The following is a 12,929-nucleotide window of genomic DNA, read 5'->3' as shown; positions in this document are numbered from 1 at the left end:
TTACATATGTTAACATTGTATTATGAGGTGCTGAAACCTTTTTATGGTGATCGTGTAAAATTATTGTACATGGACACGGATAGTTTTATTCTTGATATTCAAACAGAAGATGTTTATCAAGATATGTCACAGCCTGAATTGTTTCAATACTTTGATACCAGTGAACATACAAGAATTCAACCCCACAACAAAAAGGTGCCTGGCAAGTTAAAAGATGAGACACTTGGTGATGTTATTGTGGAATTTGCTGGGTTAAGTGCCAAGATGTACAGTTTTAAAACATGTAGTGCTGTTGTCAAAAAAGCCAAGGGCATTGGCAGAGTAACTGTTGAAAAAGAGCTTGTATTTGAAGATTATAAAAATTGCATCAAATCCCAGAGTTCAATCAGAACATCAGAAAATAGAATTCAGAGTGAGAATCACTTGCTGACTTCAAATATTGTAACAAAAGTGGCCCTGGACTCACATGATGACAAGAGATGCATTTTGTCATGTAACATACATACTCTACCTTGGGGGCATTGTGATTTGAAAAGTGGGAAACAATGCCCAATTACAGAGCATGATTTGAAATAAATAAACATGCCTATGAACTTATTTGGGTTCAAAAAACAAGCTATTATGGACCTGCCCACACCACAACCCTCTCCTGATATGCTGTCTAAACTGAGTGGCTTGTTAATTATTCATCTGAACAGCATATTTACAGATAATGATGAAGAAACAGGTAAAACATTGTACATATTTAACAATAATTTAAATCATTACCAATTACCTGTAGGTGGGCAATTGCAATTTATTACAACCCCTGAGGGTGATGTCAAGATTTCAGTAGGGAGAAATATTTATAGAATTAAGCACTCAAACATGGTTTCTGGCACTGTATATACTGTTTCTGCTGGTGACTGCTTATATATTGAGGTCCCGGGATCATATGACAAGCTTATACCCTTTTTCATAGAATTAAGAATCAGATACTCTATAATAAATAACCACTAAAACAAAATGCCTAATGATATATTTGGCCATACAAGACATGAAGATCACAGTGATGAGATTCTGATGCTTGATGTCAGAGTCAAGAAATTAAGAAGTGATTTACAAGCTTTACAAACCACACTCAATGCCAGTCTTCAATTAGAAATTACAAATTTGCAATCACAATGCATGGACCCTCTTCTTAAAATTGATTCTGAACTCAAGTTATTGCTTCAAAAATATACTGATCTGGCAACATTGGATAATTTTCAAAGTTTAGAAGAAGCTGTAGCAGCTCTTCAAGCCAGATTTAAGACCCAGGCTAACAACTCTGAGCAATTGAAACAACAATTGGAAGAGCAGATAAATAATGTCCAGGCACAGCTCCAAACAATTGTCAAAAGCATAAAATCACAAGAAGATTTTGATCTAGTGATTTCCACTCTAAAAGAACAGATTCAGTCACTCCAGATACCTAATCTGGATCCTCTGCACAATGCCATAGCCGAAGTTAAAGAAAAAATTGAGGCGCTTGAAAATTTTATGAACAACTTGCCATCTTCTGATGCTTTGAATGCAATAACTCGGAGTGTAGCAAATATTAAGCTGCAACTTGAAACATATGAAGATTTTGGAAAAATTCAAAGTACCATAACCCATCTTGAAGGTACCATAGCAGCAGTGCAAAGTGATTTGGCAAATGTACAAGAAACTCGCCTGCCCGGTATTGTAGATACCCTTGTCAGTGTCCAGCAACAAATCACAAAGCTTGAAAACCTCAACACTGAATCTGAACTATCTCATTTCCATCACTTGATCGATGATATCCAAACAAAGCTTGAAATTTTACAACAATCCACACCCTCTCAGGCAGATATAGCCCTGCTCCAAAATGCTATGCAAAATGTGGCTCATGCTTCTGAATTAAACGATGTGAAATTGGCACTTGAATCTTTGCAAAATACAGTATCAAATCTTCCTACATCACAGGAACTTAAAAATATTAAGAGGGCAGTGAATAGGATATTGAAATCAGAAGATATCAAGAATATCCAAGCAGAGATCAAACATCTCACTCAGACAGTGGCCACTCTACCAACCAATCAACATATTAATGAACTGCATGCCCTGTTTGAGGATATCAGAAGACAGGTCCATGATCTTACTGCTCAAAATTCAAAATTGGCAGTTGTTGAAAATTTGCAACAAATTGTAGCTAATATCAAGCAACAGCTAGGGACCATGGAATCCAATCAAGCAAATGCTCTGTCTGTTTTTGCCACCCAGCTACAAGAAATTGTGCAACAATACAAGAAACTTATTGTGGACATAAAAATTAAGCCGGGCCACGATGATGTTGTTAGGACCATCAATGAGCACCTTGAATCTGTAACAAGCAGATTGCTTACAGCAGAAAAGGAAATAACAGGCATAATCGAGAATCCAAAACATACAGTAATTCTTGAATTGTACAGCATCCCCAACAAAGAATATGATTCTCCATTTACACCAGGTGGCAAAATATATATGCTGTCCCCTGCACAATTTTATTACCAGTTTTTTGTTGGGGGCACATTGAGACCAATCAAGATCAAATATTGGCATCAGCCACAGGCACACCACTACCCCACCTTATCAATAACAAATGCTGAGAACAAAGTGAAAATCACCAGTGTAGAGTTAGAGGATTTTACAGACCCCAATACATTAGAAACAGCATATGTTGAAGATGATGGCTCTCTGGAATTTAAAATACAAATAGGGGACAAATTATATTTAGAAAATCCTGCAGTCTCAGCTGCTGAACACCCTATAGTTGCAATATTCTTGTTTACATATTATGTCTAGACAAATTATAGTTGATGAATTACACAGACAGGCCAGACATAATTTTAAGAGACTCCCAGTAGTCACAAAAGGTATAGATGATTTATGGCAGAGCGACTTGATTGAGTTGTCAACTGGACAGTTGAAAAACTTAGACAAAATCAACAAGGGCTACAAGTATCTACTCACTGTAATAGATACATTTTCAAAATTTGCCTGGGCTGTGCCACTCAAATCCAAGACTGGAAAATGTGTTACAGAAGCCATCAGGACAATTATCAATCAGAGTGGAAGATCCCCGCGCTATCTACAAACAGATAATGGCAAAGAATTTTATAATTCAGTGTTCCAACAATTTATTAAAAGCCAGGCAATAAAACATTACTCGAGTTACAGTGATCTCAAAGCCTCAATTGTAGAGAGATTCAACAGAACCTTAAAAAATCTTATGTATAAACAATTTACCCTCCAAGGTAATTATAAATGGATTAATATTCTTCCAGAACTTCTACATAAATATAACAATTCTGTCCATTCCACAATCAACATGAAACCCTCCGAAGTAACTTCATCTGATGAGCAAAAATTGATCAGCACTGTTTATTATCCTAGATACCAGCCAACAAAAAGAAAGGCCAAATACAGGGTGGGTGATCAAGTAAGAATCAGTAAATATAAGCACTTATTCAAAAGAGGCTTTACAAGAAACTGGAGTACCGAATTATTTACAGTGGTTCAAGTTAAACCCGGGACCCTTAACACATATATAATAAAAGATCACAGAGGAGAAATTCTCAAAGGCAGGTTCTATGAACAAGAACTCAGCAAAACTAAACAGCCTGACACATATCTCATAGAAAAAGTCATCCGCAGAAAAGGCAACAAGTTACTTGTCAAATGGCTGGGTCATCCGGAAAACAGCTGGATCGATGCAGACAAAGTGATAATATGAGCACCTGGGATGTTATAAAAAGGCTGCCAGAACCTGAACAGCAGAATAAGAGAAATGGAAAATTGCTGCCTGATAATATTAGATGTCTTATTGTTGGGCCATCAGCTTGTGGTAAAACTACACTAATGATTGATAATTTTTTATTGGCACCCAACTGGTTAGACTGGAAAAACAGGCACTTGTATGTTTTCTCTAAGAGCTTGGAACAATTAAAATATCAGCAGCTGATGAAGCTATATGATGGATTGGATATAGCCACTTTTGAACCAGATGTTAAGCCACTCCATGAATGTCTCGATAATTCTGTTGTTGTGTTTGATGACGTTATACTGGATAATCAAAACAAGGTTAGAAATTTCTTTACACAGGGCCGACACAAAAACATTGATTGCTTCTACCTGGCACAGACTTTTTCTAAAATTCCGAAGCAGCTGATCCGAGACAACAGCAATTTTATATGTGTGTTTCATCAAGATCATACCAACCTCAAACACATACATGATGAATATGTAGGTGGGGACTTGAGCTACAATGATTTTTCCAAGTTTTGCAGCAGGTGCTGGAACCAGGACAGTTATGGGTTTGTCACAATTGATATGACAAGAACACCCAGTAGTGGCAAATACAGAAAGAAAATCAACGATTTTCTAGACGTTGAAACATATATAAATAACCATGAAACGACCAGTCATTGATGATCTTAAGTTAAGAGATTATCTTGTAAAAAGATTTAAGGGATGGAAATCAGAGAACCGTGGAATTTATGAAAAACACAAACAAACAGAACAGCCTGTAATTGATGCTATTAATAATTTAGGTAAGAATATCAAAACTGTTACAGAGCAAAATCAAGATTTGATCACAGAGCTTGTACCTGTAGCTGCTAGGAACATATTAGATTATCCATTCACCCCACTTTCCAGTATTCATACACCTAGTCCTGTTGCTCCTCGAAGAATTGAAGCTACACAGGATCCTATTGAATTGGGTCTTCTTGCACAAAAATATTTAACCACACCTAAAGACAATAAAGATGAGGTGTTTGGCTTATATGCTGACACAGAGCTTGATGGCAGCATCATACATAGAATTGGCAATTTCAGAGTAACTTTTATGGGGGATGATATAATTGTTTATTCAGAATCTCGTCTCGGAGAAAAAGGTGCTTTTGTTAAATATCCCGGCACACCTGGGTTGTGGGAACTGATGACTAGGAAAAGGCCTGGCAGCTATACAGATCAAGATTATGAGCATTACAAAGAAATATTAATAAAATCAGATGCTCTATACCAGAACAATGATCCCACACAAAAAAGGGTCAAGTCGAGCAGTGGGGCAAAATACAATAATTTAATCAAGCCCATATGGTCACAGATCAAGACTGGCAGTGGAATCAAACAATACAACACCCTGCCTAAAGAATTTGTGTGGGTTGATGATGTCAGGAAACTTGTGGATAGGTTGCTGGTCATAGCTGGGGAGGAAAATGCTGGGAACCACAATTTTTACAATGAAAAAGTTGGAATTATGGACATGATAAGCACAAAATTGTCTAATTTTATAGTGAATGACCCTAAGGGGATTGGATATCTCATAAAAATTATTAATACTCTACCACCTAAATTTTGGAATGTCTCTGAGGGTCGGGGGCTTGTTAATGACATCATTAACAAGCTGCCATTTGAACTACACATTCCAGGCTATCAGTATTGTGGTCCAGGCACAAAATTGGACCATAGATTAAACAGAGGGGATCCTGGTGTTAATCCTCTAGATGCTGCTTGCAGAGACCATGACATAGCGTACAACACACATTCTGATCTTGACAAGAGACATGTTGCAGACAAGAAATTAGAAGAGGCTGCATTTGGTAGATTTGTAAGCAAAGATGCTTCTTTGAGTGAGAGAATAGCAGCATTGGGAACCACCATAGCTATGAGCACCAAACAAAAACTGGGGTGGGGGTTGTGAATATGTATATAATAAACCTACGATGAAGGCCAAGGGTGTTATGTATCAAATACCTTATGCAGGTCTCAAATCTCTTAAAACTATTGACAGTCTCTTGACCAAAAAGCAGCGCAAGAAAAAAAGCTCTTGTCTTGCAAAGGGACATGGTATGAAATTGTTGCTTAGTACCCCCCAATTAAAAAAATTACAGCAATCAAGAAAAAAATCACATACAGGGGGATTCATATTTACTATCCCTGCCATCTTAGCTGCACTCGGGGCTGTTGGGAGCTTGGCTGGGGGATCAGCCGCCATAGCAAAAACAGTAATAGATGCCAAGAAGAATAGGGCAGAATTAGATGAGCAGAGGCGCCATAACCTGGCCATGGAGAAAAAAGGTAAAGGTGTTAAGAGAGCCGTGAGTAAGTTTAAAAAAAACAAGAGCCGCTTACAAACCAAGATATTGAAGCTTTAATCAAGCCACTGGGCATCAAAAATTTTAGAGGTGTGTACATGTCTGATTCTTTACCAGAACAACCACTCAACAGAGAGTGTGGCATTGTTAATTTGGATGAGTACAAAAATCAGGGCACTCACTGGATTTGTTATCTTAAATATTTAAACAATGAGGCATTTGTGTTCGATTCATTTGGAGGTGTTCCACCTGAAAATTTAGTAAAATATCTAAAATCACCTAATCTTTATTACAATAATGCCCGTGTTCAAAACTTCAAAGATGTTAATTGCGGACATTTGTGTTTATCTGTTCTCAGATATATGTCTCAAATAAATAAACCATCAATTGAAAATTTTCAAAAGGCCTTGTGGTATCTGAAACATCATGGGGGTATTCCATCTCACCAGCCAAAATTCAATATTGAAACTCAAATTGCATGATGATATAGTGTATCCCAAAACAATAGCTCTCAGAGCATTTTACGGCATGTACCTGATCCCTAATATTACACACCACAACAACACAATTGCAGTAGGGGATCAAAAAATTGTCATCACTCCAGGGCAGTATAATCTGTCCACTCTAAATGCTCAATTACCCAGAGGTGTAGTGTTAAGTCAAAATTCTGTCACTCACAGAGTAGAGATTGTATCTGCTACAGAAACGGTGGATCTGGGTACTATAGGAGAGCTGTTAGGCTTTGAGAACAACACAAAACTTGAAGCAGGCATCAAACACACTGCTATGAATATACCTAAATTCTTAGCCATAGAGACTCTGAATATTCACTGTAATGTGGCTGAGGGTATGATCACCAAATCAAATGGCATAGGCACTCACAAACAAACTGGCATCATTGCAACATTCAAACCTAATTCCGAATTCATGGAGCCCATCATCTACAATCCATCCCCAACATTATATTTTCCTGTGTGCCATAATAGAATAGATTACATTGAATTGATGGTCACTAATGAAAAAGAAGAATTAGTTGATTTTGCTGGAGCCACAACAACTGCAATCATAGAGATTAACATTTAAATAAAAATACATACAATGGAAAATATTGAGAGTTATGAGCTACAATCATTCCCCCCAAACAGGAGGACATTTGCAAATTTAAATCAACCCAACACGGAAATCGAGGTTGATCTTGATGTAGGGGACGGCTTTATACACCCCCACAGAGCAGATCTATACATCAAGTTTGATGTTGTAAAGCTCGATGGTACAGATTACCCGGCAAATGCAAATATAAGATTGGTAGATAATTTTGTGCCGCATCTGTTCTCTGAAATTGAGATCAGAAAGCATGGTGTTGTTATAAACAGAATAGATTATCCCGGCATTACCTCCACAGCTTTGGCCACTCTAAAATTATCCAAAACCGAGGCTTCTTACTACAAAATAGGGGGATTTGAAGCTGGTGATAAGATATTATCTAAGAATCACACAGTGCTGTTCCCCATGCGCCTGTTGCCAGGATTCTTCTCGGATTACAAAGAAATTATGTGGAAGGGGGGGTTAAGAATTACATTTAGAAGAGCTGCCAATGATAATAATGTATTGATGAGGTACAGCACATTAAACCCTACAGGGGAAGCTATGCCTAATACCTTACCTGATGAGGGCAAATGCATTATTCAGACTATGGAGTTAAGAATCCCTGTTGTTGAATATGAAGCCAGTTACGCTCTTAAATACAAAGCAGATATCCTAAAAAATCCCCAGATTCCTCTCCAATTTTACACATATCAATGCGTACAGAAGGTTGCCACTGGTTCTTATTACGAATTTGATGCAACAAATTCATTCTCCAGCATTCAATTTGACATGCCCGATTTTGTAGTGGTACTGTTTCAGACCGGGAGACACAATAATCAGGAAAAAAATTCAAGTAGATTTGATAACTGCAACATCAAGAACATATATCTTAAAAATGGTAGAAATGAAGTCTTTCCTAGAGAAAATTATAATTTAGACATGTCCAAGGATGATTTTCTTAAATTATATGAAGCTTTTTCGGCTTTCAAAAGGGTCACTACTGGCAGTACTGACCTATATTATGCACCAGATGAATTCAAAGCACGGAGACCCATGTTTGTAATTAACACTTCAAAAAGGAAACAAGTTGTGGTTAATGACAGGACAAACATTAAAATTATCTGTGAATTCCACGAGGCATTACCCGATGACACCATATGTAGTGTCATTCTCATAGGGGAAAAATCATATGTTTATGATGTAAGAAATGAGCGAGTCACGGAGCAGTTCTAGAGACCCGATTCAAACACAGAAACCCCTTGATTACAAAACAATAATACCAACACTTTGCTGTCAGAGAGGCCCCAGACACTCTACCAGCTTTGAAACCTCAACTGTATTATCAGCTAGCAGTTAATATCTTATGTGTGGGCAGTTGTATTTCAATCTTTCATCAAGACTTAAACCCGAAGCCCCTGATTACAATGCCACAATATTAATACGTCTCCAAATGGAATATGCCCACATTTTACTGGGTTCTGAGACCTTAATGCAGACAAAATTGGATTTTGAACTGCCATAATATTTTCCAAGTCTTTGCCTAGGCTCATATTATCAGAATAGAATTGCTTTCAGCATGAAGGGGGTACAGTTCATTGCCACCGTGTGAAAATATGTTTTTATCTCAATAATCTTTGTTACACTTTTACATGTCGCGGACATGTTACACTTTTCCCCCTGTCGCACAGAAAGATTATTGGCCCCTTCAGTGAATCGTACAGAAAAATCATTAATGTTCCCTTCTAGCGTGTAGATTTTATCTCTTGCGTGCCGGCAAGACATGCAAACAATTAATTATATTTGCCCGCTTTTCCCCCTATTGTATGGCTGAGCAAGTGGTTCCCAATAGAGAATAATTTTGCTCTGTTGAATAACACTTTTTACCAGGTTTTCAGATCTGGGAGTTGTATATCAACTAGGAATAATTATTCTCAAAATCTCACATATTTCAATCTATCAGGACTCGAACCCGGAGCCCCTTGTTTACATTAACATTTTGCCATCAGATTTTATGAGGACTCAAACCTAAAACCCTCCTGATTACAAGGCAAAGCACCACACTCCACTCGGTCTCAGAACCCAATAGATATCAATTCAAGATTCCTGGGATTTTGACAGAAAAACATACTATAAGCTTAATTTCTGGTGTAGCCAAAAATATATCAATTTTTGACAAAAATCTGGCTGATGCAACTTTTGTAAGTATAGCAAATCTGCTGGAGAGGGGTTCGTACTTTCTGAAAAATTCCCGAGGGCATTTTTTACAAAAATCTTGAATTATAAGAGCTCCACACTTGAGCAAAAACTCATATGCTCATGTTAAGCAAATTTTAAGTGTAGCAAAGCTGCTGGAGGGGGCTCGTACTTTCCGGCACTGTCCGTAGTACAAGTACCACTACTAATAATAATTATTATTATTGGTACGTTTATCCTGGTGCTTGCCCCCAGACAAAAAATTGTGGTTGCGCCTCTTGGGGCGGGCAATGTAAAACTAAATTCTTTTGACCTTTTAGAACCGCGGTGTTCGGTAGGGTGTGTAGCTGCCATACGAGAGACCCGAGTCCCGATTCCTGGGATGGGTGAGATCTAAGGTCGGAATTTTTTCGCCTTGTCCCCGCATAAAGCGGCTGTGGACCTGTGGGCTGACCCATCCTCAAATCAATGGGCACCTGGGGGAAATTCTGGGGAATAAAGGCGGCCGGAGCGTGGTGCTGATCGCATCATCTCCAAAATGGCCTCCATCGAGAATGTGTGGGGCCTACATCCCTTGAATGTGCCTTTATGCCACGGTGCTGTATGCAAGGGGGTTTTACTTTGGACTTGCTGATCAGTATTCAGTAACTTTTTACGGTATTTATATCATATTTTAGGTTTGATTGAGTTGGTGTTTTAAGTGGACTGGACCTACAGTTTAAAGTGGGATCCGAACCACTTTGTGCCTCCACGGGTATCGAAGCCGATACCCCTTGATTGCAATGCGATGGTTTGATATGGGCACTTGACTACATTTTTACTAATTAACTCACTCTCTGGTAGTCCTAAAACTGACTGTTTCTTACAATCTTTCTCTTTCCTTTTCATGAGCTTCTTTATTTCTTTCTCCACTAATTACTCTCGCTTTCATTCGGTTTTCCCAACCGTCCTTTCCTCCCCTCTTTTTCTATTTCGTTCTATCACATTCTCTCTCTACTTTGTTTCCTTCCCTTACGGTTTATTTTTCGTTCGTGTCTTGTCTCCCCGATGGCGCAGTGGTAGCGTCGTCGCCTTATAATCAAGTGGTCAAGGGTTCGATACCCGGTGGAGGCACATAGTGCTTCGGATACCACTTTAAACTGTAGGTCCAGTCCCGATTAGTCTTTCTGTGTATAAAGTGGACTTAAAACACCAACTCAATCAATAGTTCGTGTCTTTTTCTTCCTCTGTGTCCCCTTCACTCTCTGTGTCCCTAATCTCTATCTTCCTCAACTTCTTCCTTTCTTTCTTTCTTCCTGTTCTCATTCTTGTTCTCTTATAAAAGTTAATACTAAGAAATTATATAAAAATATACAACAGCCTCTCGAGGAACCACAACTAAAAAATATTGGAACACACAGAAGAAACGCCAATTTTTAGTTCCCAACACAACTATTCGTTAGAACTGATTCATTTGGTTTATTTAACTTCTGCCAGTTTTGACGAATCGTGAAGATGAGGATGAGTGATGATATGATGAAATTGACGAAGGGACACTCACAAAAACACCCTCGCCGGGATTTGACTCCAGGACCTCTAGCATTATAGCGCGCAATGCTAACCAGTCCGCCACGACGGTAGACCAACTGTTCGTTACAACTCCGATAAAGTAACGCCTTTCTTGTTAACAACCAGTAAATTATCGACACACACACAAAAAATTTCCTCAATGGGATCATGGGCGTCGCCAGACATTTTTGCGGGGGGTTCGGGCAAATGATAAAAGTTGAATAGAAGATAAATAACAAGTATTATTACCACGGTTATAAATGTTATTATACAATAATAATTATTATATACTAAGAAATATAAATTTTATGCGAAATATTATTATTATTATTATTATTATTATTATTACATAAATGGGGAGACTCGATTCACCAAACGACTGAATACCAGCACAACTATTTTCCATTATTTCTTTTGGAATTTATTTATGCAGTTAGTATGTGAATGCATTTTGATATTAACCTTTGCACGTCTCGTTCAATAAAAGGCTATACATGTTAGGGGGGGGGGGTTAATTTTTTTTATAAAGTGTGTTGTGTGAGCTCTAACATACAACTGTAATTATTAGAACTTTGGAAACTGTGAAACCATTTGCTCTTTGGAGGAATGGTAGAATACAGAGAACCTTGTTCCTGTATTTTTACCCAATGTTTTCGACCCAAAGCATTTTTACTTTGAATATTCTGTTCGAATACTAACTAAATGAACTTTATTTTTGTTCTTAACAATAAGAGTAACAAACTTTCGGGTTTTTTTGTATCTTTAAATGAACAATGTCAATTTCCAAGGGGGGGGGGTCACAGACCGACCCGTTCGAACCCCCCCCCTCGACGCCCATGTTTGGGATCCAAACACAACAACAACAATGCAAAAAGTGCACTCCTACCTTTTGATTTCCGGCGATGTCGGAAGACTACGTGTTCGCCTGTTGGCGCTACTGCTGCTGGACGAATTTCCCATACCCTTGAAGAAATTCGGAAATCAGGCCTTTTTACATCCTCGAACTTTTAAACACCAAGTCGTCCACATAAACTTCACAACACGAGACTTCGCACACGACCACATGGAAGCTGCAACAACACTGTCGGGCAGACGATATACGTCCACGTGCTCGCTTCCCCTCGCCCCTCCGACTCTGCCAATCACCATTCGATGTCCCCCTCGGGGCCAAACTCCGCTGCACCCCGAAGTAACGGTCTGTCGGAACTGGCTTCGCAGATACTTAAACGGGCCCCAGGTGTCTCCATACCAGCTGTCTGTTACTCTGGTTCTGGTCCCTCGCTCACCTCCGGAAAACTAGGGGCACCTACAGTGCTGGATCGATGTACCGTGCTTTACGCAACGCCAAAAAGACAATACTACTGTTTACGCTTTCCGTGAATCGTCGTGCAAAAATCCCACGTGATATCGCCGCTGCTAGAACAAGCGAACGAAGCACCTACCCACACGCGCGCTTGTAACACGACAGACGTTCACCGACACTTTTTTTCCAGATCAACATCCACGGCTGCTATGGAACAGGGTTGCCACTGCACGTAAGCAACATTTTGCCCCGGCTAGCAAGTTTCGCAATCACACGGAACGGGATTTCCAGTAGGAATGTCCTAGTTGGCGCTGCACTGGCTACCCATCAGCTAGTTTTCGGTTACCGTACTTGTCGGTATACTTTTGTTCCCATAAGACATTGCACAAAGCAGACAATCTAAAAAGATGGACGAGCAATTTGAAGAACGTTGTAGGAGAATTGCTAAAGAAAATATGGAAATCAATGCGTACTGAACAAACCTTTTAACGAACTCGGGTATGCATATTCATACACGAGATTCATTCATTAAAACAATATTTTTTCAACTAAATATATCAAACATTCAATGCACTTGTAATAATAAGGATTTTCATTATCGGCTAAGCTTATTTGTCATATAAATCTCATCGCCTTGCATAAATACCTAACGAACTGAACACGAAACAAACCAACAC

General features: G+C 38.8%; 1 protein-coding gene across 10 annotated transcripts in view; it reads right to left on the bottom strand.

The window, feature by feature from the left end:
* Nucleotides 1-12,929, bottom strand: part of sick (sickie) — a 1,061,378-nt gene that overhangs the window by 493,013 nt on the left and 555,436 nt on the right. The window contains exon 1 of one of the 10 annotated variants that reach the window (XM_083119470.1): nucleotides 11,836-12,089. The exons of the other annotated variants lie outside the window; for them this stretch is intronic. Within the exon in view, the coding sequence (XP_082975596.1) occupies nucleotides 11,836-11,909 (74 nt within the window). The 5' untranslated portion in view covers nucleotides 11,910-12,089. Of the gene's footprint in view, nucleotides 1-11,835; nucleotides 12,090-12,929 lie in introns of those variants that run through there. 10 annotated transcript variants of the gene reach the window in all.

Source organism: Lepisma saccharinum, chromosome 3, assembly GCF_977018435.1.
Source record: "Lepisma saccharinum chromosome 3, izLepSacc3.1, whole genome shotgun sequence".
NCBI lineage: Eukaryota > Metazoa > Arthropoda > Insecta > Zygentoma > Lepismatidae > Lepisma > Lepisma saccharinum.
The sequence above is the reverse complement of the archived record's forward strand: the minus strand, read 5'-3'. Positions and strand labels throughout refer to the sequence as shown.